Below are 25304 nucleotides of genomic sequence, written 5' to 3'. Positions count from 1 at the left end.
AGGAGGAGCCCTGTGCCGGGGGGAATCACCCGAGAAGGACAGGCCGGAGCTGGACCCAGTATCATGGCTGCCCGGAGCTGCCTGGGGCTGTGAGTACTGGGGCTTGTGACTCTGCACTGGGAATAAGGAGGGAGGCTGTTAGATAGTTAAGTGGGGAGGTGGCTGCTCTGTGTGGCTTTGCAGAGAGCGGCAGGAGAGGGCACCGGAGGGGTTTGCTGGGGAGAGTTCACTGGCGCCGAAGACGACCAGGAGCCCCCAAGACTCACCACTGGACTGGAACTTTGCTCAGGACCCCTGAACTCTGTGCGCAGACACATTGCTCAGTGTCTGCCCCTCCAGCCTGTGCTACCACTGGGCCCGTGGGGCCTTGGTTTGAATGCAGCCCTGTTTTACTGCTCCCCCTATATTTCCCCTTGTTTTCCGCCTCCCAGCCCTCTGAAAATAAATATCTCCCTTTGTTACATCCATTGTACTTTTCCTGTAGGTGTGTGTGTTCACTCTGGGGGGTTTGGAACAGGTGCCCCTGGGGTGGAAGGGATTTCTCCTGCCGCGTTCCTGCGCGCGCTGTCTCTTGGCCAGAGCTGCCTGCAGAGCAGACTCCATCTTGGCCATGAGGGCGCTAAAGTTACAGTTGTAAACCCTGTTGTATTGATGAGAGAATAGCCGTGTCTGGGGGCAGCAAAGGGGTTCTCGTTGAATGGGAGCTGCAGTGAGCCCAGAGAAATTGCAGGGTGATGCCCTGACCTGGCAAGGGTGACTTTGCACCATGCATTGCACTGTCAGGGCTTGGCCACATCAGCATCGTGACCCAAACACGCCGAGCTGGTTCAGACAGGGCTGCCAAAGTCACAGCTGCAAAGGCCCGAGGCCCCCTTCCCGCCCCACCCCACCCCAAGGCAGGCTTCGATGCTGCTGTATCTGCTCCAAAGCCAGGTACTGTGGAGGGGGCAGGTCGGGGACAGGCTCCCAATGTTCTTTGCTTACCTTGTTACTTACACTTTGACAAACACTGCAAAGCCGCTGGCTGCCGCACAGGGGTCCCTGACTGACCTTCCCCCCCACCTGTCCTGGTCACAGCTCCCCCGCAGCAACCCCTCCCGCCTCTGGGGTGCCCGCTCTGCGGGCAGAATGTCTCTCCTCCAGTCTCTGTTGGGCCCATCCAGCCTGGGGCCCTCAGTGGGGAGAGGTGACACTTGGGTGCCTCAGGGAGGGGGATGGGCGGGCTGAGGAGAAACAGGGTGATTAGCGGCTCCCTCCCCACTCCTCTTCACTCCCCCCTCTACAGTCTACTTTCCTCCTTCAGGGCTTGTACACCCTGCTCCCATATCCCTCTGGAGCCCCCGTCCCCGAGTTACATCCCCCGGAGCCATGTCCCCCATTACACCTCCCTTCCTGGGCCCCCTCCCCCCATTATATTCCCCCTAGGGTCTCACAGGGTGCTCTCCGGTCTCCACTTGTGTCTCTCCCTGCACGCTGGATGACCTGCGCTCCCAGGAACCCAGGTCTCCCCGTAACTGGGACTTGGAGAGCTGCACACACGCAAGCAGGAGCCCCACAGGAAAGGGCGGATGGGTTGAGCCCACATTTGGGAGCCCCAGGCATGGAGTGGGAGCTGTGTGGCTGACAGAGCTCTGTGGTGAGTGTGAGTCCCGGAAACCATGGGTCTGCAGGGGGCACCTCACAGCCCCTCCCCCAGCTATAATCTGATCTCTCTCCACAAATCCACACCCTTGTTCTGAAATTACTGCTCTCCGTAAGGGAGTTACTCCTTTGTCTCAGAGGCCTGCACTGTTAGTGTCCAATCCCGGCCAATGCCCCTGGCGGGGGTGTGGGGGCTTATTACACCAGCACGCTGAATTTAGGGTCTTGCTAACAAGGAGCTTTCCAGCGAGGCTCAGTTGTTCTTGAACCAGGCCTCTGTTAAAGCAATGGCAGGCCACCAGGCTGCCATTATTCTGTCTCCCTCCTTTGCTCGCTGTCACAGGGAGGAGGAAGGGCGATGGGGGAAAGATGACTACTTTCTCTTTCTTCTTTCCCTCTTCCAAGGCTGCTGGAAGCGAAAAGCAGAGATCCCAGCAGCTCCACTTGCTCAGTGCCTCTCGCCAAGATGGACAGGTTTAAATCAAAGTGATTTTAAATCACTGATTTCAAGAATGATTTAAATCAAGAAGCAGGAAATCCTTCATTGAAGTAAGTGATTTTAATCTTGTTTTGCATTTGTATGTTTTAGTTCTATTCTTAAAGAAAGGCTTATTCTCATTGGTTGGTAATCACTAAAATGTGTGGATTTCCAAACAAATAGAGCCTTTACACAACATTTTGAACTTCCTTTTGCTAGCCAAGAGGATGAATTACATCTATACACAGAGAGCTAAGCAATTATGTATCTTTATATACTTTTTTCAGATTCTTAATTTTTACTTTTTTATTATGTTAGAATTTGGTGAATGATATTTCTGATTTCCTAGATGGTAATTATTTACGTGGGATTTGTGTCAAGCTGCCTTGGAAATTGGAATTCAATTAAAAATGTAGAAAAACAGCATTTTTATTAGTTAAAAGATTATCTTAAATGTCTTCAATACGTGAGAAAAAAAGTATCAAAAATCTTTTGCATTTAAAACTAACTGATTTATTAAACAAAGGAAATAGTCACCATAGCTAGAGAACTGACTGTTTCTTGAGACCAAGGGCCACATCATCAATGGTATTTAGATGCCAAAAGATGCACACAGGTGCCTACTAGGATTTTCAAAACCACATAAGCAGGTTAGGTGCCTAACTCCCATTGGAATCCATGGGAAAATCAATGGGAGTTAGGCACCTAACCACAGGTGCTTCTGAAATTCCATTAGGTGCTTCTCTGTATCCTTAGGTGCCTAAATCCCTATGATAATCTGGCCCCACATGCTTCAAGGTTTTTAGAACTAGTAGATCTAGTCCTCTCCCACCCATCTTTATTCAAAGATGAGATGAGAAAAACAAGATTTCCTGTTTTTTCAATTCCCCATATGTTTCTCAACTTTCAATGAATTAGTCTAAATGAAGAAACTATGCCTTCTGCACCTGCTAGCTAAATTAAAATCAAACGTAGTTCAGGCAAATGCATTTCTGCACAAGAGAAACTGAAAGTACTTATATTTGGAAAAATATAAATACCAGTACTCACACCCCTGAAAAGACTGAAAATAATATAGGAACTTAATGCAGGTAAGACATTGTGACATATTGAAAAGGTTTGAGTAGACCTCCCAAGTTAAAGATGTTTCCCCCTGATTCTGAATATAAGTAAAAACGCAGTACCCTTTAACTCATTCAAATTTAAGGAAGACTTATTGATGTAGCACATTTTAGTCCGTGCCCTAAAAACTTAAAGACAGGGAGGGGATTAATCACACCAGATAAATCCATATCAATGGAAGGGCTTCTCTGCTCTATTAGGATCATTGTGTATTTAGTTACAAAAACATACATCCATGTAGATGAGATTCTGCTATCTCTAGACATAGGTACATATTTACCAGTTTGGGTTTTTTTAAAGTCCCTAACTACATAGAGAGATCCAGGATTACTCTGAAGAAGCCTTTGCAACCATGAAAATGTGGATGGAAGATGAATTCTCTGCCTAATTAACATCTTACTGTTTATGTAAAGGGTTAGATTTTCAGCTGAGTCCAAGTTTCTGCGTCAGGAGGCTGGTGGCAGCTTTCCGAATGCATGCTACCCAGCCCTGGTGTAAATCAGAGCTGCTGAGAAGCACCTGAAATTTATGCCACAGGTCCCTGAGTGGTGGGATGCCAGTGAAGGGCTGAACCCATGGAGCTCCACCCTGCTACTCCCTGCCTGCCCCAGCACAACCTGACACATCTTTCCCCTATACCAGGCACGGGGAGATTGTGTTGACCCCCCCGTGTGGGGGGTTCTCCATGAGCCAGTTTATGTCAACTCTGTTCTGCTCAAGTAGCACAAAATGGACTCAGCAAATCAGAGTCCAGTACTAAGAATGTTTGCACTTGTTGCACCTTAGTGTAGATGTGCAGCAGTGGTGCAAAGCCCCAGTGCAAATGTGCAGCAGTGGTGCAAAGCCCTAATGCAGCTGTGCAGTACCGGTGCAAAGCCCCAGTGTAGATTCAGAGATGTTCAGGCCAGATGGGACCATTATGATCACCTTGTCTGACTTTCTGCATTACACAGGCCAGAAGACCTCACTCTGTAACTTCTGCAGCAAGCCCATAACTTCTGGCTGAGCATGTCTAATAGAAACATACCCAGTCTTGATTTAAAGACTTCAGATGATGGAGAATCCACCACAGCCCTAGGTAGGTTGTTCCAACAGTCCATTACCTCAGTATAAAAAGTGTGCACTTTATTTCCAGTCTGAAATAAAGCTCTAGCTGCAGTTTCCAACCATTGGATCTTGTTAGGCCTTTTTCTTCTAGACGAAAGAGCCCTCTACCATCAGAAATCTCTTCCCCGGGTAGGCAGGTGTAGACTGGGATCAAGTCCCCTCTTAACCTACGCTTGGATAAACTAAATAGATTGAGTTTCTTACGTCTCTCATATAAGGTAGGTTTTCTAGAACTTGAATCATTTTTGTATCTCTCTTACTATTTTTCAACATGGTTTTTGAAATGTGGACACCAAAACTGGACACACTATTCCAGTAATAATCTCACTAGTGCTGTTACAGAAGTAACACCTGCTTATACATCCAGGATTGCATTAACCCTCTTATGTACAGGACTCATGCTCATTGGCTATCTGTCGTGACCTCTATGTCCTTGTTGGTGGCACTGCATTCCAGGATACTCGCTCTGACCTACATTCTTTGTTCTTACATGGATTTGGTTATATTAAAATACATGCTGGTCAAATGAGTCACTTTACCAAGCACTCCAGATCAGTTTGTATAACTGACCTGAGCCCATCAATTTTTGCCACTCCACCGATTTGTGGCATCTGCAAATTTTACTAGCAGTGATTTCATATGTTCTACCAGGTCAGTGATAATAGTTGACTGCATTGGTTGGGCAGGGCTTACACCAGTGCAATTATCCCAGTTTCAGATTAGGGGAAATCCCACTGGTGCAGTGTATTTACAGTGTGGGGTTGCACAAGTTCAGCTGCACCAAGGCAGCTATTCTCATGCAAAAATCCCTAATGTAGACAAGTCCTTATACAGAACAGACTGGGGCATGTCTACACTTACCCAGGATCAACACTGTGGCGATCAATGCACCCTGGGTTGATTTAGCAGGTCTAGTGAAGACCTGCTAAATCAACCGTAGATCGCTCTCCCATCTACCCAGGGTGGTGTACACACCACAGTAAATCGACCTATGCTACGTTGACTCCAGCTACGTTATTCACATAGCTGGAGCTGCATAACTTAGGTCGACTTACCCCCCTAGTGTAGACAAGGCCTGGAACACAAATTGTGTGAAAGTGTAGCAGTGATTGTTAGACTTCCAGCAACAAAGTCATTGAAGTCTATGGTGCTTCATCTGAAGAAACACTGAAAACCTGGGCCCTCTTTTTTTCAGTTGTAATCTTGGTTCATACAGGAAACCCAGTGCTGTCTAGGGGCTAGTTAAGGAGACAGACCTGAGTTCCATTCCCAGCTTCACCAATGACTTGCTGTCTGACCTTGAGAAAAATCAATACACGTTTCTGTGCTTCAGTTTATCCATTCATAAAATGGGGTCAATAAACTTCCCTATTTCACAGATACTTATTGGGAGGCTCAATTAGTAAATATTAATAAAGAACCTGGTAGGATAAATGGTATGTATCATTAATTGTATTGTGATTAATAAGGGTGAAAAATGAGCAAAAATATTTACATACTCATAAACTAATAATCTGTAACAGGTTCAGGTTGTGTAGATTTTTCTAATTTAACAAAATGAGATAAATAATTGGAAGATCTACTTAAAAAGTATTGTACCAAAGAGGATAATAATATAAATTAAACCGTGGCCATTTGGGGCCAGGCTCTGCCCTTGATTCTTGCCACTATTTCTCATTGGAAAAAAAAAAGTCTCGTCTCATGCATAAAATTACCCAGGACCCAAGGCTGGTGTCTTGCTCTTACACTAACCCACGTACTACATCCTTCACCCCTTTACACCTGGGGAAGTCGTCTCCCCACACAATGTGGGTATGAACCATGGCCGCTTGGGTGAGGGGGGAATTCTGGGTACAAGACAGTTTGTGTGTGTGCCAGGGCCAGGCACCTCCAATGCAGAGACAGCAATCCAACAACCCCGCTGAGGTCAATGGGAGACATCTGTGGGTTTTGTTTGGATCAGCATCAGTCCCTTGACATCTGACTCTCTGGTTCCAGCGACACATTGCAGGGATCTGGCCTGGGCTGGCCACACACCCCAAGCACTCAGCACAGGGTTCAGACAAAGCAGAGTCCTTTAAACCCGCCCAGCCACATTTCAGCACAAGCAGCATCCTGAGCGCACACCCTAGGCTGGCAAGGGGCCAGACTGAGCCAGCCCTCAGCATCTGACGAAGTGACGTGCCTGCCTCAGAACTGCATCATCAGCCTATGGGAGCAGGGGCGTGGGCATGGAGACAGCCTGTGCCTCCTGAGCAGCTGCCCTGGCTTGCGCCTGTCTCCAGATCACGCTGCCAGGGGCCGCACAAGTGATGCCAGCTCGCCAGTCCCCAGCGGCAATAGCCAGCTTCCTCCTTAAAGACTAACACGGCTGCTACTCTGAAACCTTCCTCCGCATGCCTCTCCCGTGCCAGCTCAGCTCGCTGCCAGAGCGGGGCACAGGTGACATGGCCCCCTCTGACCTTCATTGATCCACCAGGCCAGACCTGGAAAATCCCCCATCGCCTGTGTCTGCGTGTCTCTGCGCGCCTGTGCATCTGTGTGCGTCTTTGTGTGTGTGCATGTGCGCATCTCTGTGCATCTGTGTGTGCGCGTCTTTGTGTGTGTGCGTGTCTCTGTGCATCTGTGTGTGCGCGTCTTTGTGTGTGTGCATGTGCGTGTCTCTGTGCATCTGTGTGTGCGCGTCTTTGTGTGTGTGCATGTGCGTGTCTCTGTGCATCTGTGTGTGCGCGTTTGTGTGTGTGCATGTGCGTGTCTGTGTGTCGCTGTGTGTGTCTTTGTGTGTGTGCATGTGCGCATCTCTGTGCATCTGTGTGTGCGCGTGTCTGTCTGTGTGTCGCTGTGTCCGCCTCCCCCCGTTCAGTCGCACCGGCTCCCGTTCCCCACGCGCGGCTCCGTGCCCACGGCGGCGCCGGCCGATCCCCCCGGTCCGGTCCGATCCGGCCCGGAGCGCCCCGCGGGAAGGCACCCGGCGGAGCTGGGCGGCCGCGCTCGGATGCTGCTCCCGCCCCGCGCCGCTGCTGAGTTACCTGCAGGAGCCGCGTGTCTGGGACGCTCGCCCGGCGCCGGCTAATGTGTAACCCGCTTCCCGCGGCTGCGCTGGGCTGCGGGGGGCCGGGCGGGAAGTGATCTCACTGCTCCCCCGGCCCCGCCCGCCTGCCCGCGGGCTGCACCGCACCGCACCGCACCGCCCGGTCCGGCCGGGGCGCGGCGCTGCGCTGCGCTGCGCTGCGGGAGCCATGCGGGGACGGGCCCTGCTGCGGCGGCTGCTGCTCCCGCTGGCCCTGGGGCTCCCGCTGCTGCTGCTGCCGCTGCCCGGCGCGTCCCCGGCTGCTCGGCTGGGCCTGGGCTGCGTCCTGCTGCTCGGGCTGCTCCGAGCGCTGCTTCCCCGCGCTGCTCTCCCCGTGAGTACCCGCCACCCTGCCCACCCCGCACCGCACCCCCACCCCCTGTCCTGCCCGCACTGCCCCGCACCCCCTGGCCTGAGCCAGCCTCGCCCCCCACCCCCTGTCCTGCCCGCAGCCGGCTCCGCACCCCCTGGCCTGAGCCAGCCCCGCACCCCACCCCCTGTCCTGCCCGCACTGCCCCGCACCCCCTGGCCTGAGCCAGCCCCGCACTGCACCCCCTGTCCTGCCCGCAGCCGGCTCTGTGCCCCCTGACCTGAGCCAGCCCCGCACTGCACCCCCTGTCCTGCCTGCACTGCCCCGCACCCCCTGTCCTGAGCCAGCCCCGCACCGCACCCCCTGTCCTGCCCGCAGCCGGCTCCGCACCCCCTGCCTGCAGCTGGCTCTGCCCCTTGCCCCCCCCCATCTACAGCTGGCCCCATGTCCACTGGTGCCCTGCAGTTCCCAGGGCAATAACCCTGCACACCTGCTTCAGTGAGGGGGTAGGGACCCACTCATGTGCACACCCCCAGGGAGTGGCGGGGACCCACAACAGGTGAAATAGAGCTAATTTCTACTTCAGGGCTATCTTTTTTAAAAAGAACTTTAGGAGAAACACTTCAGGGAAGGATGAAAACTGAAGGACAAGACCAAGGAATCCCTCACAGTAACTCCACCTTCTTCCTCCCTTTCCCTGTTCTCTCTTCCTTTCCTCTCAAGGTTCACTTCCATTAATCTTTTATTTGCCTCTTTCAATCTTTAGACTCTTTAGGTTTTGTTTAACTGACACTGAAAAGCTACTTTAACCCGACTCTTCTTTCACACCAGCGTAAATCAGGAGTAACTCCGCTAACAGCAGTGGAATTATAGATTCACAGATTCCCAGGCCAGCAGGGACCATTGTGATCATCTAGTCAGACCTCCTGGATAACATAGGCCATAGAACTTCCCCATAATAATTCCTAGAGCAGATTTCAGAGGCTCTGTTTAGCCCTGGGCTGTACCTTCCTAGAGAGAGGGGTGGGGGACGTGCAGCCACCATTTGAAATAACCGCGGTGCCTTTGCAAGGAACACTTGCATTTCAGGGGGCTTTGAGATGCATGTACTAACCACCTTGTAAGTGTCAGTCGCAGTATTAAAGGACAGTTGGAATCATTCCCCAGGATCAGACCGTGCTGTAAAATCTGGCTGTTTGTAGCTGACACCAAGCAAGTTGCCACCGTAAGATTTTCCTCAGCTCCTAGTGGGCACTGCTGTATTTACGCTGCTTTTCCTGGCTTCTGCCACATGCTGCTGGATCCCCTAGCCACTGAAACCAATGGGAGCCTTGCCATTGACTTCAGTGGCAGTAGGACCCGGCCTCTGAGTTCTGTCTAGCATGCCTGACAAGTGGAAGTAACTCAGCTGTCTCCAGGATTCCTCCCAGAAACACACCACTGCCAAACAGGGCATTCGCTCTTTGCGGCTCTGCACAGAGTCCTGGCCTTGCTGTCAGACTGGTCTGTGCTGGTCCCCACCGCTGCTGGCATTACACAGAACAGTCAATCACACGGGCTAAAATAAATATTATTGGCGCTGGAGCCATGCTAGGCTAGGCACTTGAGGATTTCACCATCCCTGAGGCACAGGTTCGGCCCTGCTGTTCTGCCCTGGCCTCGGCTCCTTCCTTCTCCCTGCTGATGCTGGGTCACACAAACACATCCTGGACATTCTTCCTCTTCACGTCTGTGACCTGAGATGGGTCACGCGACAGTCAGAGCAGGAGCAGGCATTAGCCTTGTCCTGGGACGTTGTGTGCCAATTCCTCAGCCCCCTCATGTTCCCTAGCAGCAAGCACGACCCAGTCAGTTCTGAGCCCTCGGCACATGGACGAGCCCGTGGGATTGAGCAGCGAGTCTCTATTACCGCTGAGTACAGATGCACTCTAGTTATGTGGGAGAGGGGCCTTCTAATATGTCCTTTCCCCAACTGCCCATAGGGCCCCAAGAAGCCCAGGCCACAGCCCCTCCTGCAATCCAAGGGATCTGAAATGTAAAGAACCTTGGCCACAGGCTGGAAGTGCCAATGGGCAGCCAGTCCCAAGAGCTTGTTGCTGATCTTTTCCCAAGCTCACAGTTCACTCCAGTGCTCTCACAGTTGCCATGGGCTGCAAAAGGGGGGCTGCAGGTCTCTTCATTTCTGGGGGGGATCCAGGTCAGTGCACAGTGCGGGGATGCAGTCCTGCTCAGGGTGCAGCTACCACAGCTGTTAGCACTTCACACAGCACAACAATGGGCAAGTTTCTTGCATTTGTCCATTAGCTGCATCCCTTTAGTGCAACTTACATTGCAGGGACCACAGAGCCTCCCTTATGTGCTATGCTCCAGCCTAGAGTGGATGCTTCTTTATTTATAGCCACGTGATGAAAGCACTGACACAGCTCTAATGATTTCCACTCGAGTAAAGGAAGGATTATCTCAGCAGCTAGCTCAGGAAGTGGTTAATCATGGAGAGCGGAACCATATGTCCCGAAAGAGGGATTTGAAATCCCACCGAGTGGAGATCTGCCCCCCTGTTTTTGGAGTTGATGCTAATATGAACTAGCCCAGTCAATTACAGTAACATACTTCTACCTGGTGCCTGATGTCTTCCACCCACTAGGAGAGTAGAACTGATGAAAACTGAGCCTATGCAAGGACTGTTTTCCTTTGTTGCTTCCTGGGTTTCACGGAATTATATGAATGAGATATTAGAGAATCAGGCCCATGAGATGCATGTGTGAACTTGTTCCCATGCAGAGTCCATATTTGCACTGTGTGGTGCCTATGGGGGAGGAATTTGGTGATCTCAGTTCAGGGTCCACAAAACCCACCACCTCAATTGCCCTGAGTTAGTGAAACTACTATCTTCAGCAGACAAACCAAGGACTAGGTGAGCACAGAAGCTTGAATTGCTCTCATGCTTAACAGCTGGTCCAAACTGGGATAAGTCAGAAGAGGATCAGGCCCCTAAGCTGAAATCCTGGTCCCACTGAATCAATGGCAAAATGCCCATTTACTTCCTCGTGGCCAAGACATCATCTCTAGTGGTTTAGTTGGGAAGTTCTCATGTGCAATTTAACCAGCAAAGCCTGTATGTTAGTCATTATAGAGATTCATTGGCTGGATTCAAACAGATAGCATTACAAGATGAACGATCCCTTTGAGCCCAGGTTCTCACTCTCAGCATATACCAATTTAAGGTGTATGTGGGTAAAAATAAGTACAGATATAACACAGATACCAGATCCGATCTGACAGTTGCTTGGAATAAAGAAGATTCAGCAGAAATACTGTTGTGGACATTACGAATATGGGACACTTCAGTTAAATAGTGAGGTGGCAAAGTTTGCAGATAATACTATATTACTCAAGATAGTTAAGTCCGAAGCTGACTGAGAGGAGTTACGAAAGGATCTCACTAAACTGGGTGATTGGGCAACAAAATGGCAGATGAAATTCAGTGTTGATAAATGCACATTGGAAAACATAATCCCAACTATGCATACAAAATGATGGGATCTAAATTAGCTGCTACCACTCAACAAAGAGATCTTGGAATTATTGTGGATAGTTCTCTGAAAACATCTGTACAATGTGCAGTGGCAATCAAAAAAGCTAACCATGTTAGGAACCATTGGGAAAGGGATAGATAATAAAAGACAGACAATATAATAATGCTATTTTGTAAGTCCACACCTCAAATACTGGTGCAGTTGTGGTCACCCTGTCTCCAAAAGCTATATTAGAATTGGAAAAAGTTCAGAGAAGAAAAACAAAAATGATTAGGGGTATGGAACAGCTTCCATATGAGAAGAGAATAAAAAGACTGGGACTGTTAGGCTTGGAAAAGAGACTACTTGGGGAAAATGATAGAGGTCTATAAAATCATGAATGCTGTAGAGAAAGTGAATAAGGAAGTGTTATTTACCCCTTCACATAACACATGAACCAGGGGTCACCTAATTAAATTAACAGCCTGCAGGTTTAAAGCAAACATAAGGAAGTACTTTTTCACAAAACACACAGTCAACCTGTGGAACTCATTGCCAAGGGAAGTTGTGAAGGCTGAAAGTTGTGAAGGGTTCAAAAAAGAATTAGCTATGTTCATGGAGGATAGGTCCATCAGTGGCTATTTGCCAAGATCGCGGGTGTCCTTAAACCTCTGACTGTGCCAAATCACTGACTGCTAAAAGCTAGGGCTGAGATGATGGGGTGAATCTCTCGATAAATTGCCCTGTTCTGTTCATTCCTTCTGAAGCATCTGGCACCGGCCACTGTCAGAAGACAGGATACTGGACTAGAGGACTATTGGTTTGACCCAGTATGGCTGTTCTTGTGTTCTTAGGTAGTTATGGAAGAACTGATGTACCTGAAGCATCAATATTTGGAAGAATTTTTTTGAAGTCTGTCAACTCTTGTAATAAGTGGGAAAAGATTGCATGATGACTGGGGTGCTGCAAAACTGAATGCTCTCACTCATAACTAAGACCTTGATTTTACTTAAGACTCGTGAAAATAATGGAAAAATTGATTTTTTAATTTTTTTTTTTGTGGTACTTTAAAATTAGAAATTGGTAGAAGAAAAAAGTAAACTTAGCAACCAGCACAGAATTGCTGATGTCTCACTTTATACTTTTGAAATGAAATGTCTTTGGTTTAAACTGTAGAGCGCAGTGGAGGTGTCTGTCTTCCCCAAAGACAGCCTGGGAGATGGTAGTCATCTGTACCTCACTGCTCTCTCCAGAGGCTGTCTTAACTGGAGGCAGTTGAAAGTAAGGGGAGGTGGATGGTCCAGAACACTAGCCTATGACTTGGGAACTATGGGTTCAAGTCCCGCTTTGCCACAGACTTCCTGTGTGGCCTTGGGGTACAGGTCACTTAGTCCAGCGTTGTTTAATATATTAAAGATCTGGGAAGGGTGAGCAGAGAGGTAGCAAAATTTGCAGATGACTCAAAGTTACTTAGGATAAGAGACGTCTCTGAGGAACTTCAGAGACCTAAACAAGCTAGGTGAGTGGGCAACACAATGGCAAATGAATTTTAATGTTTACAAAGGCGAAGTAATGGAAATTGGAGGGGGAAAATTACTCCTGCCACTCACATGGTTCTAAATAAACTGTCTCAACTTGGCTGGCCCCTTTAAGGGAAAACGGGGCCTCAGTCTAACCTGTGACAAGAGCAGCTCACTTCCTCAGATGGCTGAGGTCATGTGATTAACTCAGGGCAAGCCTGGGGAGATGAGGGAGGAAAGAACAAGTGCCCTGGGGTAGTCACTGCAGAAAGAAGCTTGAGTGGGAGCCTATGACTCCAGCTAGGGGGGGTTAGCAGTGCTACGCATGACAGAAGCCTCAGAAAACATTGACCTGGGATTGGGGCCTGAAAGGCCAATGTGTGTAAGGACTAAATAAAATGGACCCCAGAGGGGAAGAGTTTTAATTACCATGGGACTATGATGTGGAGTGCTTAAGGGGACTTGAGCAGAAGGAGAAACCGAGGCAGGGCACTGCAGAGAAAGGGACTTGGGCATCATTATGGGTAGCTCAATGAAGACTTCTCACTATGCAGCTATTGCCGAAAATCAAACAAGATGTTCGGATGCATGAAGAGTGGGATGCTGAATAATATGGAGACTGTTTTAATGCCTTTATTTAAGTCAATGGTGTGTCCTCAGCTGGAAGACTGCGCATAGAACTGGCCACCCCATTTCAGAAGGGATAGTGCAGAACTCAAGTGGGTTCAGGGAAGGGCAACAAGAACAGTCAAGGGTCTGAAAAAACTCTGGTACAAAGAGAGATTGAAAAGCCTGTGACTGCTAGAAAGGAGATGAGTAAGAAGGGGCATGATAAAAAGTATGTAGAATGATGAGTTGTCTAGAGAAGGAAGATCAGGAACTTCCGTTTTCCCTGTCTCATAGCAGAAGTACAAGGGGACATTCAATGAAATGGAATGGTGTGAAAATCAAAACTGATAAAATGAAACACTTTTTCACACAACATGATTAAATGTGGAACTCATTGCCCTAAGAAGTCATTGAGGCCAAGAATTTAAGATTCAGAAAGGGACTGGGCATTTATATGGATGTCAAGAAATACGCAGACTTATAATTAGTGATAAAAATCCTGCAGAAGGGATATCAAACCTCATAGAATCATAGAACTTAAGATCAGAAGGGACCATTATGATCATCTAGTCTGACCTCCTGCAAGATGCAGGCCATAAAAGCTGACCCACCCACTCCTGAAATAATTCTCTCCCTTGACTCAGCTGTTGAAGTCCCCAAATCCTGATTTAAAGACTTCAAGTAGCAGATAATCCTCCAGCAAGTGACCCCTGCCCCATGCTGCGGAGGAAGGCGAAAAACCTCCAGGGCCACTGCCAATCTACCCTGGAGGAAAATTCCTTCCTGACCCCAAATATGGCGATCAGCTGTACCCCGAGCATGCGGGCAAGACTCTCCAGCCAGACACTCAGGAAAAAGACTTTCAATATCCCAACATTGACCCTCGGTACTAATGACCAGTGGTGGCACATTATTGACCTATTGACTAAATCACGTTATCCTATCAAACCATTCCCTCCATAAACTTATCAAGCTTAATCTTAAAGCCAGAGAGGTCCTTCGCCCCCACTGTTTCCCTCGGTAGGCTGTTCCAGAATTTCACTCCCCTGATGGTTAGAAACCTTTGTCTAATTTCAAACCTAAACTTCCCGACTGCCAATTTATATCCATTTGTTCACGCTTCAGAGCTTAAGACTGTCTCTAATTATTAGAGATCAGGATGAGCCATAATGTTGGGGGCATTCTGTGGGGTTCTTACACCTTCCTCTGCAACATCTGGTGCAGGCCCCTGTCAGAGGTGGAATATTGGGTTAGTTTGGACTCAGGTCTGATCGAGGTTGGTGATTCCTGTGTTCCTCAATGAAGAGAAATACACTTATGTTTTTACGAAACTAAAGACCCGCCACTTTTACATACTGAACTTGTCAGAAAATGTATAAAATAGTCCCCTCTGCCTTTGCTGCCAGGAGTCCACAGACTCCCATTCTCACTGCATTTTCATGCAGTGTGTGCAAAGTCCCTAGAAGGAGAACCCCGCACATGCTCTATAGCCACAGCCAAGAGGAGTAAATCTGATTTGTGTCACTGAGATCCGTGGATCTGGCTGAATACACAGAGGGACATGGGTGCTAGAACTAGGCGTTCTGGGGGTACTGCCGCACCCCTTGGCTTGAAGTGGTTTACAGTTGGTTCAATGGCCCCCCCCATACATATTGTTCCAGGACCCCTACAAAGGGAGCAGACCGCCTAAGCAAAAAGAGATTATTTTTACACAGAAACTTTTCAATGCAGCACCGCCCTGTTACTTGCTAATTCATATTATCAAGAACATTAGAACAATCAGCAACTCGGGGGGGGAGAGCGGGGGCTCGGCATTCAGCAGAGGAATGTTACCAGACTCTGGATCTTCTCTCAATAGTTATAATCCAGATTGGTTCATATTTTGTGAAGTTGCCTCAGCATTTGAAACGGTTCCATTACTAGGATGGAAGCCCTTAAGTGCCTGGTAAAGCAGTGTGAAATTAAGGGTTTGTTGTTGGAACAGACAAAGTTCAGTATTGTAACTGCTTGTTTTGAACTTAAAATGAATCCACGCTGCACCAGATAATAAGGAGGGTGTCAAGGACGGGTTCACAGGGGATGGGACCTTGAAAAACAAATGACAGTGAGAGAAGGAATAGGAAAAAGTCTAGACAAGTGTGTGCGGGTTCTCAAATTATCTGGAAAGGCTGAGGTTATCCAGATACTTTGCTTAACTTTGCCTCTGTTGCAATCATAGGGTCTAATTTTGAGCGTGTGTGGAAATTGTACAACTTATTTTAAAGAAAATCAGACCCTTTTTTGAGAAAAATAAGTAAACTGTAAATGTGTTGATGTGGGTGCAGGTTTAAGTGAATATTTATTGTAGTGTACTTAAACACACAACTTGCCTTTGTGGAAAATATCATCTAGATATAGCAGTGCCATGCATATAGACTAGTGAGCTAGCATGTGTGATGTAACTGAGTCATCCCACCAAAGCCATCACAAAGCCAAGAGTTCTGTGTTCCTGTATGTCAGTAGCTCCAAGGTGCACTGGCAGAACTATGTGGGGTGAGTTACCTATATGCTGGTTAGTCTATAACACCTGCTGTCTCCAATGACTGTACAAATATTGGTGAAAGAAGCCTCACCATCCTTTGAGCGGCAGCTAACTAGTAGTATCTCCATTTCACAGAAGGACAAACTGAGGCATGGAGAGGCTAAGTGATTTGCCTGACATCATTCCAGCAACTCGGTGTCAGGGCTGTGGCCTGCTTACCATTCCTGAGCTGCTTGTCAACCATGCTGCATCTGCCTGCTCTACTCAGGGCTGTGGGACCTTCACGTTTGCAAGCATTCAGGGCTTGTCTACACTTACTGGGGGATCAACGAGAGGCGATCGATGCATTGGCGGTCAATTTAGTGGGTCTAGTGAAGACCCACTAAATCAACAGCCAATCGCTCTCCTGTCGACTCCCGTACTCCACCGGATCGAGAAGAGTAGGGGGAGTCGATGGGAGAGCATCTCCCGTCAACATCGCGTAGTGTGGACCCTGTGGTAAATAGATCTAAACGATGTCGATTTGCGTTACACTATTCATATAACTCAAATTGCGTAGCTTAGGTCAAATTTCCCCTGTAGTGTAGACAAGGCCTCAGTTAACCTGATTTTCAAATGTTGAGGGGCGCTGCTTGGGTGATCATTTGAATATCTTCTAAGCAGTCTTTCTAGGAGACAGAATAAAGAGCAGGAACATGGCATTTACACAGTGATATATTTTGAAAGGTGTACATTTGCACAGCCACATCTCTATATGGGAGATGTGTGTGTAGCACATCTAAGTACTTATATATCACAGTAGCATCCAAATACCTTACAGTTATTAATGTATTTATTATGCTCACGGCATCCTGTGAGGCCAGGCAGTGCTATTGTCTCCATTTTAGATGGAGGAAACTGAGGCACAGACCACTAAGTGATTAGCTGCAGGTCACACAGGGAATCTATGGCAGAGCCTCGCATTGAACGTCTTGAATCCCAGCCTAGTGCTTTACCACAAACGCCCCCTCTCAGTGGGTTTATTGGTGCTATTAGCAGTCCACCTTCATAGATCTGTTCTCCCAGCTGGATGCGGGCACATGCCCTACCAGTGTCACTGAGCCAGGCCCAGATCCGTTCATCTCAAAGCAGAGATCCCAAAATAGAATGAAGGTGAGCCTGTCCGAAGACAAGAGGAGAATAGAACCTGCCATGTGAAGTACAATGGTCTCTCTCTCTGTGTCTCATTAACTAGGCAGCAGTTTAGTTTGTTACATCATAGGCTGAGGAGTGTCCCTTACAGCAGTGGCTCTCAATCTTTCCAGACTAATGTACTCCTTTGAGGAGTCTGGTATGTCTTGCGTACCCCATGTTTCACCTCACTTAAAAACTACTTGCTTACAAAATCAGACATAAAAATACAAAAGTGTCACAGCACATTATTAGTGAAATATTCCTGACTTTCTCATTTTTACCATATAATTATAAAATAAAGCAATTGGAATATAAATATTGTACTTACATTTCAGTGTACAGAGCAGTATAAACACGACACTGTATGAAATTTTAGTTTATACTGACTTCGCTAGTGCTTTTTATGTAGCCTGTTGTAAAACTAGGCAAATATCTAGATGAGGTGATGTACCCCCTGGAAGAGCTCTGCGTACCCGCAGGGATACACATATCCCTGGTTGAGAGCCACTGCCTTACTGAATTGTAGGAACTGGGGATGGAAAAGACGTGGTAGGTCTAATCTAGCCTGCCCCTCACAGAGCAGGGCAGTTTACCCCCCTTCAGTATAGTGGAGTTCTTTAGGGATGGGGACTGCCCACAGTCCTTGCAGGCCAGGCAGCCCTCTTGCCCTTGGATAATGTACCCACCAGCTACGTGCCAGAGGATAACAAAGCTAGCGATGGGATCATGAGATCACTGGCTCCTCCCTGAGGAACAGGGCATCTACTAAAGTGACGCTACTCCTGGGACCCGGTTCTGCAGCTGCTGCATACAAGCAGCTCCCCTGCTGCCAATCATTTCATTACTGGCAAGTAGGATAATAGTAAATGCCATTGGCAAGGTTTATATGTTAAATATATTCCGTAGATTTTCCCCAGAGGCAGACATAGTTAAGAGGGGTTCATTAACGTGCTTTCATTTACTTTGTGCAAAACAGCTGCCCAGTTCTAAAAACTGATGAGCTAATGAATCTCAAACTGACACAGTCCACTCCCCTTTCTAGGGATCGTCGTTTGTTTCCCTCAGCTGATCTGTGCCCTGGTAAGATTTGCTGATAGGGGACCTGATTACAATTAGCTGTGGCTTGTTTTGTTCCCTCTTGCCTGGCTCCAGAATAGTCCTGGAAGTGACAAGAACTGGCCAGCCTCTGTTTGGCTCCTGAACTTTCAGGAACAGAGCTGATAAACAGTGGGGAGAGGGATGAGCCATTCTGACCCCAGGGAGGGAGAGGGCAGGAGTGTAGTGCTGGAGGTGAGTAGAGATGGCCATGATAAGTTTCCACAGCATGATTCATACTGGGCATGACTCAGTGCCAGTGAGAACAGAATCAAGCCTTGTATATTTAAATTCTCATTTCCCTTTTGTCCTTCATATCATGGTTTGTGCCTGCAACTTGCTTCAAGCACAGCTTAAATTTAAGATCATTACTGTCTGTAAATGAGCTTGTAAAAGCAACACCACCTCCAGTGCGTAAAGGAGGGGATGTAATTCATTCTCTTATCAGTTTCTGCTCTGCCTTCTGTCAATGATCTGATCCTTATTATACTGTAGTTCTTCCACATTAAACTTCTTTCCTTATTATTGCTACATACATCAGCAAAAACCAACAAAATAGGAGAATGAGCAATCAGCCCCATGTTATCTGGAAGGGACAGCTGGACAGGTTGCCAGAGTGCGGGGCTCTTATTCCAGAAGCTGTCTCTTGTGGCATAACACAGGGAATATTGGGTTGTCAGCCACTCCCCAGAGACATTTTAGACCTAAGTTCCTTATTGCTTCCTCTTACCCTTTTTTATTGTATAGCATCATCGCCTGAAAGATAGTGCCTCAAGGGAGCCTGTACAAACTCCATATTATACAGCCCTAGCTTCAGTTTGGAGAGCTACAGACCATTACAGCCATAAAAACAGGACACACAGTTTAGTGTTGCTGGCTCACTTATACTTTAAAGTTTAATTGTTTCACATAACTGAAGGTACCATGATGAACAGAATAGGGGACGGCGAGTTCAGTCAGAGGGGAGGGAGTATGTCCTAGGAGTTAGAGCACAAGATTGTGTGTTTAAGGACTTCTGGGTTACTGTGTGACATTGGAATTGGAAAAGGTGCAGAAAAGGGCAACAAAAATGATTAGGGGTATGGAACGGCTGCCATATGAGGAGAGATTAATAAGACTGGGACTTTTCAGCTTGGAAAAGAGACGACTAAGGGGGGATATGGTAGAGCAGGGGGCGGCAACCTTCGGCATGCGGCCCATTAGGGTAATCTGCTGGCGGGCCGCATGACATCAGCAACTTTTGTGTCCATCCTGATGGGGAGCAATAACAATACCACCTAGCTCTTATATAGCATTTTTCATCCATCAAGCTCAAGCAACATAAGTAGCATTATACCCATTTTTTCAGGTGGGGAAACTGAGGCACAGCAGTGTGGTAACTTGTCCAAGGTCACCCAGCAGGGCAGAGGCAGGGCTGTGAATAGACCCCAGGTTTCCCAAGTCCCAGTCCAGTGCTCCTCCCAACAGCTGTGTTCAGCCTACTAGAAGCAGCAAAGAATCCTGTGGCACCTTATAGACTAACAGACGTTTTGTAGCATGAGCTTTCGTGGGTGAATACCCACTTCTTCGGATGCAAGTGGTGGAAATTTCCTGGGGCAGGTATATAAAAGCAAGCAAGAAGCAAGCTAGAGATAACGAGGTTAGATCAATCAGGGTGGATGAGGCCCTGTTCTAGCAGTTGAGGTGTGAAAACCAAGGGAGGAGAAACTGGTTCTGTAATTGGCAAGCCATTCACAGTCTTTGTTTAGTCCTGAGCTGATGGTGTCAAATTTGCAGATGAACTGGAGCTCAGCAGTTTCTCTTTGAAGTCTGGTCCTAAAGTTTTTTTGCTGTAGGATGGCCACCTTAAGATCTGCTATTGTGTGGCCAGGGAGGTTGAAGTGTTCTCCTACAGGTTTTTGTATATTTCCATTATCCTCACACACAACTATTTCAAATTTGCTGACAATATATATCTCCAGATCAGTGGCACCGCTATGGGCACCCGTATGGCCCCACAATATGCCAATATTTTTATGGCCGACCTGGAACAACGCTTCCTCAGCTCCCGTCCACTCACGCCCCTTCTCTACCTACGCTACATTGATGACATCTTCATCATCTGGACCCATGGGAAGGAGACTCTGGAAAAATTCCACCACGATTTCAACAGCTTCCACCCCTCCATCAACCTCAGCCTGGACCAATCTACACGGGAGGTCCACTTCCTAGACACCACGGTGCAAATAAGTGATGGTCACATCAACACCACCCTATACCGAAAACCTACCGACCGCTATGCCTACCTTCATGCCTCCAGCTTCCATCCCGGACACACCACAAGATCCATTGTCTACAGCCAAGCACTGAGGTACAACCGTATCTGCTCTAACCCCTCAGACAGAGACCAACACCTAGAAAATCTCCACCAAGCATTCTCAAGACTACAGTACCCACACGAGGAAATAAGGAAACAGATCAACAGAGCCAGACATGTACCCAGGAGCCTCCTACTGGAAGACAAACCCAAGAAAGAAACCAACAGGACTCCACTGGCCATCACATACAGTCCCCAGCTAAAACCCCTACAACGCATCATCAGGGATCTACAACCCATCCTGGACAATGATCCCACACTTTCACAGGCCTTGGGTGGCAGACCAGTTCTCGCCCACAGACAACCTGCCAACCTGAAGCATATTCTCACCAGCAACTGCACACCGCACCATAGTAACTCTAGCTCAGGAACCAATCCATGCAACAAACCTCGATGCCAACTCTGCCCACATATCTACACCAGCAACACCATCACAGGACCAAACCAGATCAGCCACAACATCACCGGTTCATTCACCTGCACTTCCACCAATGTAATATATGCCATCATATGCCAGCAATGCCCCTCTGCTATGTACATTGGCCAAACTGGACAGTCTCTAAGGAAAAGGATAAATGGACACAAATCAGACATTAGGAATGGCAATATACAAAAACCTGTAGGAGAACACTTCAACCTCCCTGGCCACACAATAGCAGATCTTAAGGTGGCCATCCTACAGCAAAAAAACTTTAGGACCAGACTTCAAAGAGAAACTGCTGAGCTTCAGTTCATCTGCAAATTTGACACCATCAGCTCAGGACTAAACAAAGACTGTGAATGGCTTGCCAATTACAGAACCAGTTTCTCCTCCCTTGGTTTTCACACCTCAACTGCTAGAACAGGGCCTCATCCACCCTGATTGATCTAACCTCGTTATCTCTAGCTTGCTTTTATATACCTGCCCCAGGAAATTTCCACCACTTGCATCCGAAGAAGTGGGTATTCACCCACGAAAGCTCATGCTACAAAACGTCTGTTAGTCTATAAGGTGCCACAGGATTCTTTGCTGCTTCTACAGAACCAGACTAACACGGCTACCCCTCTGATACTTGACAGCCTACTAGATGAGTTTGAATATGTTTTGTGGAATTTTGGTGTCATCCCTTTTTGCTGGTGTCTGAAATTTTGCTGCCTTTTTCTGTGTCTCTATGTTGATTTACTTTTTAAAAAGGGAACTGTTGTCAGTGTCATTGTAGCATAAATAATCTGGTTTTCTTGTTAGAATGGAAGCATGTTTTATGAGATGGGTTGTACGCTGCATTTTCAAGAGAGAGCTCATGGCATTTCTGGACAAAAGTGCCCACATTCTGATCTCATTTACACTGGTGTAAACCAGGAGAAAGTCAATGAAGTTAGTCTGGTGTAAAATCATGTGACAGCAGAGTCAGGCCCATTGTGCCTTGCAGCTAGTGGTGTCATTTACGGCTGTGCACAGGGGATGTGAAATGGTGCCAATGATGTAAATGTGTAGAGGATTTTGGTAATGTCTCACACTCACTGTGCATGAGTGTAAATGGCAGTGCAAGGGGCGGGGTAGAATCTGGACAACTTCAGAACAATTTAGGGCTTGTTGACATATGGTGTAGCCAATATCCCTACTAAAATACTATTGACGTGTGCTAAGCCTGCTCGCAGGGCTGCACCGTTGCTATGTACTGTAATTTTAATAGGCTTCTGCAGCATTGTAATAGCTCTTGCTATCACAGAGCGTATCCACTCCCTCTAAACTGTTGGCTTCCCCTGCACAGGTTGACGGGAAGGCAGTGCTAATAACAGGCTGTGACAAAGGGTTTGGACATGCCTTGGCAAAGCAGCTGCATGCACAGGGATTCACTGTCTTTGCTGGCTGTTTGCTGGCGGTGAGTACTTCATTAAGTTAACTCTGTTAGAGGTTGTGAAGGGCACATTTTAAAGGGATAGTAACATGCTGATTTAAAGTCTGTATCAATGAAAATGTCTGCATTTTTTAAAAAAATGCAAATTAAACATTTTTTCTGCTTAGACTTCAACATTTCTTGCTCAGCATTGCGGAGTCAATCAGCTAGCCATGGAAAAGCCCTAACAGACTATCAAATCGATAGGTCCTTCAGCCAAGAAAACTGTCCCACCCAAATCTCTTATTGGAGACATCATCGACAGAAGCAAATAGATGCGATGCCAGATGGAACACTCCCAGGAACTCTGTTCATGTGAAAGCACTGTTTCTGAAGCAGCTCTAAATGAGATCTCCAGATTACCAAAAATCTTGATATAGAACCGTCTGTAAATGAGTCTGTAAAGTCAGTTGCCTCCTAGCACCAGGAATGGCTACATCAGGGGTCGGCAACCTTTCAGAAGTGGTGTGGTCTTCATTTATTCACTCTGATTTAAGGTTTTGCGTGCCAGTAATACATTTTAATGTTTTTAGACGGTCTCTTTCTCTAAGTCTATAATATATAACTAAACTATTGTTGTATGTAAAGTAAATAAGGTTTTTAAAATGTTTAAGAAGCTTCATTTAAAATTAAATTAAAATGCAGAGCCCCCCCGGACCGGTGGCCAGGACCCGGGCAGTGTGAGTGCCACTGAAAATCAGCTTGTGTGCCGCCTTCGGCACGCGTGCCATAGGTTGCCTACCCCTGATCTACATGAAAAGATGGAATTCCATCTGAAGTACAGAAGAAAGGATGACAGGTGTCAGACTTGCTGGGCAGCCAGCGGAGGCAGGAGCTGGAACAGGGACTGGCTAGCGTGGAAGCAGGCAAAGGCAGGAGCAGGCTGCAGCAGGGCTGGGTGGAGTAGAAGCAGTCTGTCAGGATTACTAGGCAATGAGTGTGTTCCCGGCCTGGTGGTGGTGTTGAGCAGACTGGAGACACTGCTTCCCTTAGGAGCCTGTATGCCTGTCTTGGGATCAGCTGGGTGGGTCCTCACCTGTGGATTGGCTGAACCCGTGTTGGATGCATGGGGCCTATCATGAGATCTGCAGGTAATTGCTTCTGATGACTCATCACACTGTCTCAGGGATGACTCATCAGGCTTATGCCGTCTCAGAGGTAACTGGTTTGGGAAGGCTCAGGCCAGAGGTAACTGGTCACATCAGATGGTGCATATGTTTAAGCACAATGTCTTGCTTTCCTGCCTGAGGGCAGGGAGACCGCAAGACATGAAGGACACCAACATCATAATGTTGGACAAAACCAAAGGAGATTGGAGTGCCAGCAGCTGCAAAGGAATCTCTCTCTTTAGTGTTGTTGGCAAGGCATTTGTGTGGGTCATTCTCCAAAGACTGCAAGTTCTTGCGGAACATGTATATCCGGAGACTCAGTGAGGCTTCTGTGCTGACAGATCAACTATCAACATGGTCTTGAGACTGAGGCAACTGCAAGAAAAGTGTCAAGAACAAGGAAAATCTCTCTGCATGGACTTCATAAATCTTACAAGGGGTTTGAACTGATCAGCAGGAAGGGCCTTTCCCGACTGCTAGAGAGGATTGCCTGGGCCCCAGTCCTCCTCAGTCTGATCATCATTACACTGCACTGTAGCCTTCATGCCATCATGGAAAGATAAAAATCAAGCTGACAGCTTTGAAATCTGCAGTGGTGTCAAACAGGAATGTGTTTAGGCACCAACACTCTTTGGTATAGTCTCCTCTCTCCTGCTTGGTCATACTTCCTCATCTAGCACCAAGGCAGTACATCCCCATACACGATCAGATGGGAATGTCTTCAGCATCACACATCTTAAGAGCAAAAGTCAGTCAAACGCATGCTGATAAGAGAATTTTTTTTTGCTGTTGCTCAGGAATTGGCCTTATTAACTGCTCATGATATTGTAACATGACACACAATAACTGAACTGCTTCAGTGCTTATACCGTTGTCTGTTGAGACGGATATTTATTTGTGTTACTGTGGTGCCCAGGAGTCCTAGTCATGGACCAGAACCCCATTGCACTAGGCGTTGTACAAAAACAGAACAAAGTGACAGCCCCTGCCCCAAGAAGCTTGCAGCCTCAGTATAAGACAAATGACAACAGTTGGATACAGACAGATGGAGGAGGACAAGTATACGATGAAAGAATATTGCTTGGCATGACAGGCAGTGAGCTCTGCACACCAGCAGTCTAACCCGTGTCATGTTTTTTGTAGGCCTCCCAGCGAAGTGGGGCGCTGAGGGGATTTGAAGGTGGATAGTGAGGTAGCTAGCGATATTATCATTGTCCTACTCACTTGTTCTGCCATATCAGTGTAGACTGTAAGTTCTTGGGCAGTGGCCAAAGCTCTTGTGAACTCTGCTTGGTTGGGAGGAGAGGCCATCTAGCATATTTGGGATGTTTGAAAAATAAGGCAGGGAGAGACTTCCAGAGCTTCAGACAATTCAGGGCAAATGTGCTGCCAGCAGGCCACTCTCTTCCCCCCCTCCCCGGCTTTAAACCAGAGCTGTGGTTAGCTTAAGTGTCTCCAACAATTGTAGCTGTAGTGGTCTCCACAGGCACTGACTTTCTTCTTTCCAGGTGGGTGCTCCACCCTCGCTCCCCTCTGAGGCCCCACCCTCACTCTGCCTTTTTCTGCCCCCTCTCCCACCGCCTGCTGCCAAACAGCTGGTTGGTGGGGCCCCCCGAACAGCTGATTGGGTGGCTGGTGGGTGCTGAGCACCCACTATTTTTTTTCATGGGTGCTCCAGCCCTGGTCTCTCAGGAAGCTGGCTCCCAAACGCTGTAGGGTCACTGGCAGTGAGTACAGAGTATGGAGCACCAGAGCAGCATGCTCCCAGAAGGGCAGCAGCTCCTTTCTGCTCTGACTTCAT

General features: G+C 47.7%; 2 protein-coding genes across 4 annotated transcripts in view; one reads left to right on the top strand and one right to left on the bottom strand.

Moving 5' to 3' along the window:
- BDH1 (3-hydroxybutyrate dehydrogenase 1) overlaps positions 1-7453 on the bottom strand; it is a 36706-nt gene extending 29253 nt beyond the window's left edge. The window contains exon 1 of one of the 3 annotated variants that reach the window (XM_045030026.1): positions 7378-7453. The gene's annotated coding sequence lies outside the window, so the exon portion shown is untranslated. Of the gene's footprint in view, positions 1-984; positions 1065-1433; positions 1440-7377 lie in introns of those variants that run through there. The other 2 variants (XM_045030028.1, XM_045030027.1) reach the window with 2 other exon arrangements.
- The window catches only part of LOC123376857 (D-beta-hydroxybutyrate dehydrogenase, mitochondrial-like), a 41557-nt gene continuing 22415 nt past the window's right edge, over positions 6163-25304 (top strand). The window contains exons 1-3 of the mRNA XM_045029099.1: positions 6163-6181; positions 7607-7752; positions 22269-22379. Of these exons, the coding sequence (XP_044885034.1) occupies positions 6163-6181; positions 7607-7752; positions 22269-22379 (276 nt within the window). The remainder of the gene's footprint in view (positions 6182-7606; positions 7753-22268; positions 22380-25304) is intronic.

This window comes from Mauremys mutica, chromosome 9 (genome assembly GCF_020497125.1).
Source record: "Mauremys mutica isolate MM-2020 ecotype Southern chromosome 9, ASM2049712v1, whole genome shotgun sequence".
Lineage (NCBI taxonomy): Eukaryota > Metazoa > Chordata > Testudines > Geoemydidae > Mauremys > Mauremys mutica.
Note: the sequence above shows the minus strand (reverse complement) of the source record. Positions and strands in the feature narration are given on the sequence as shown.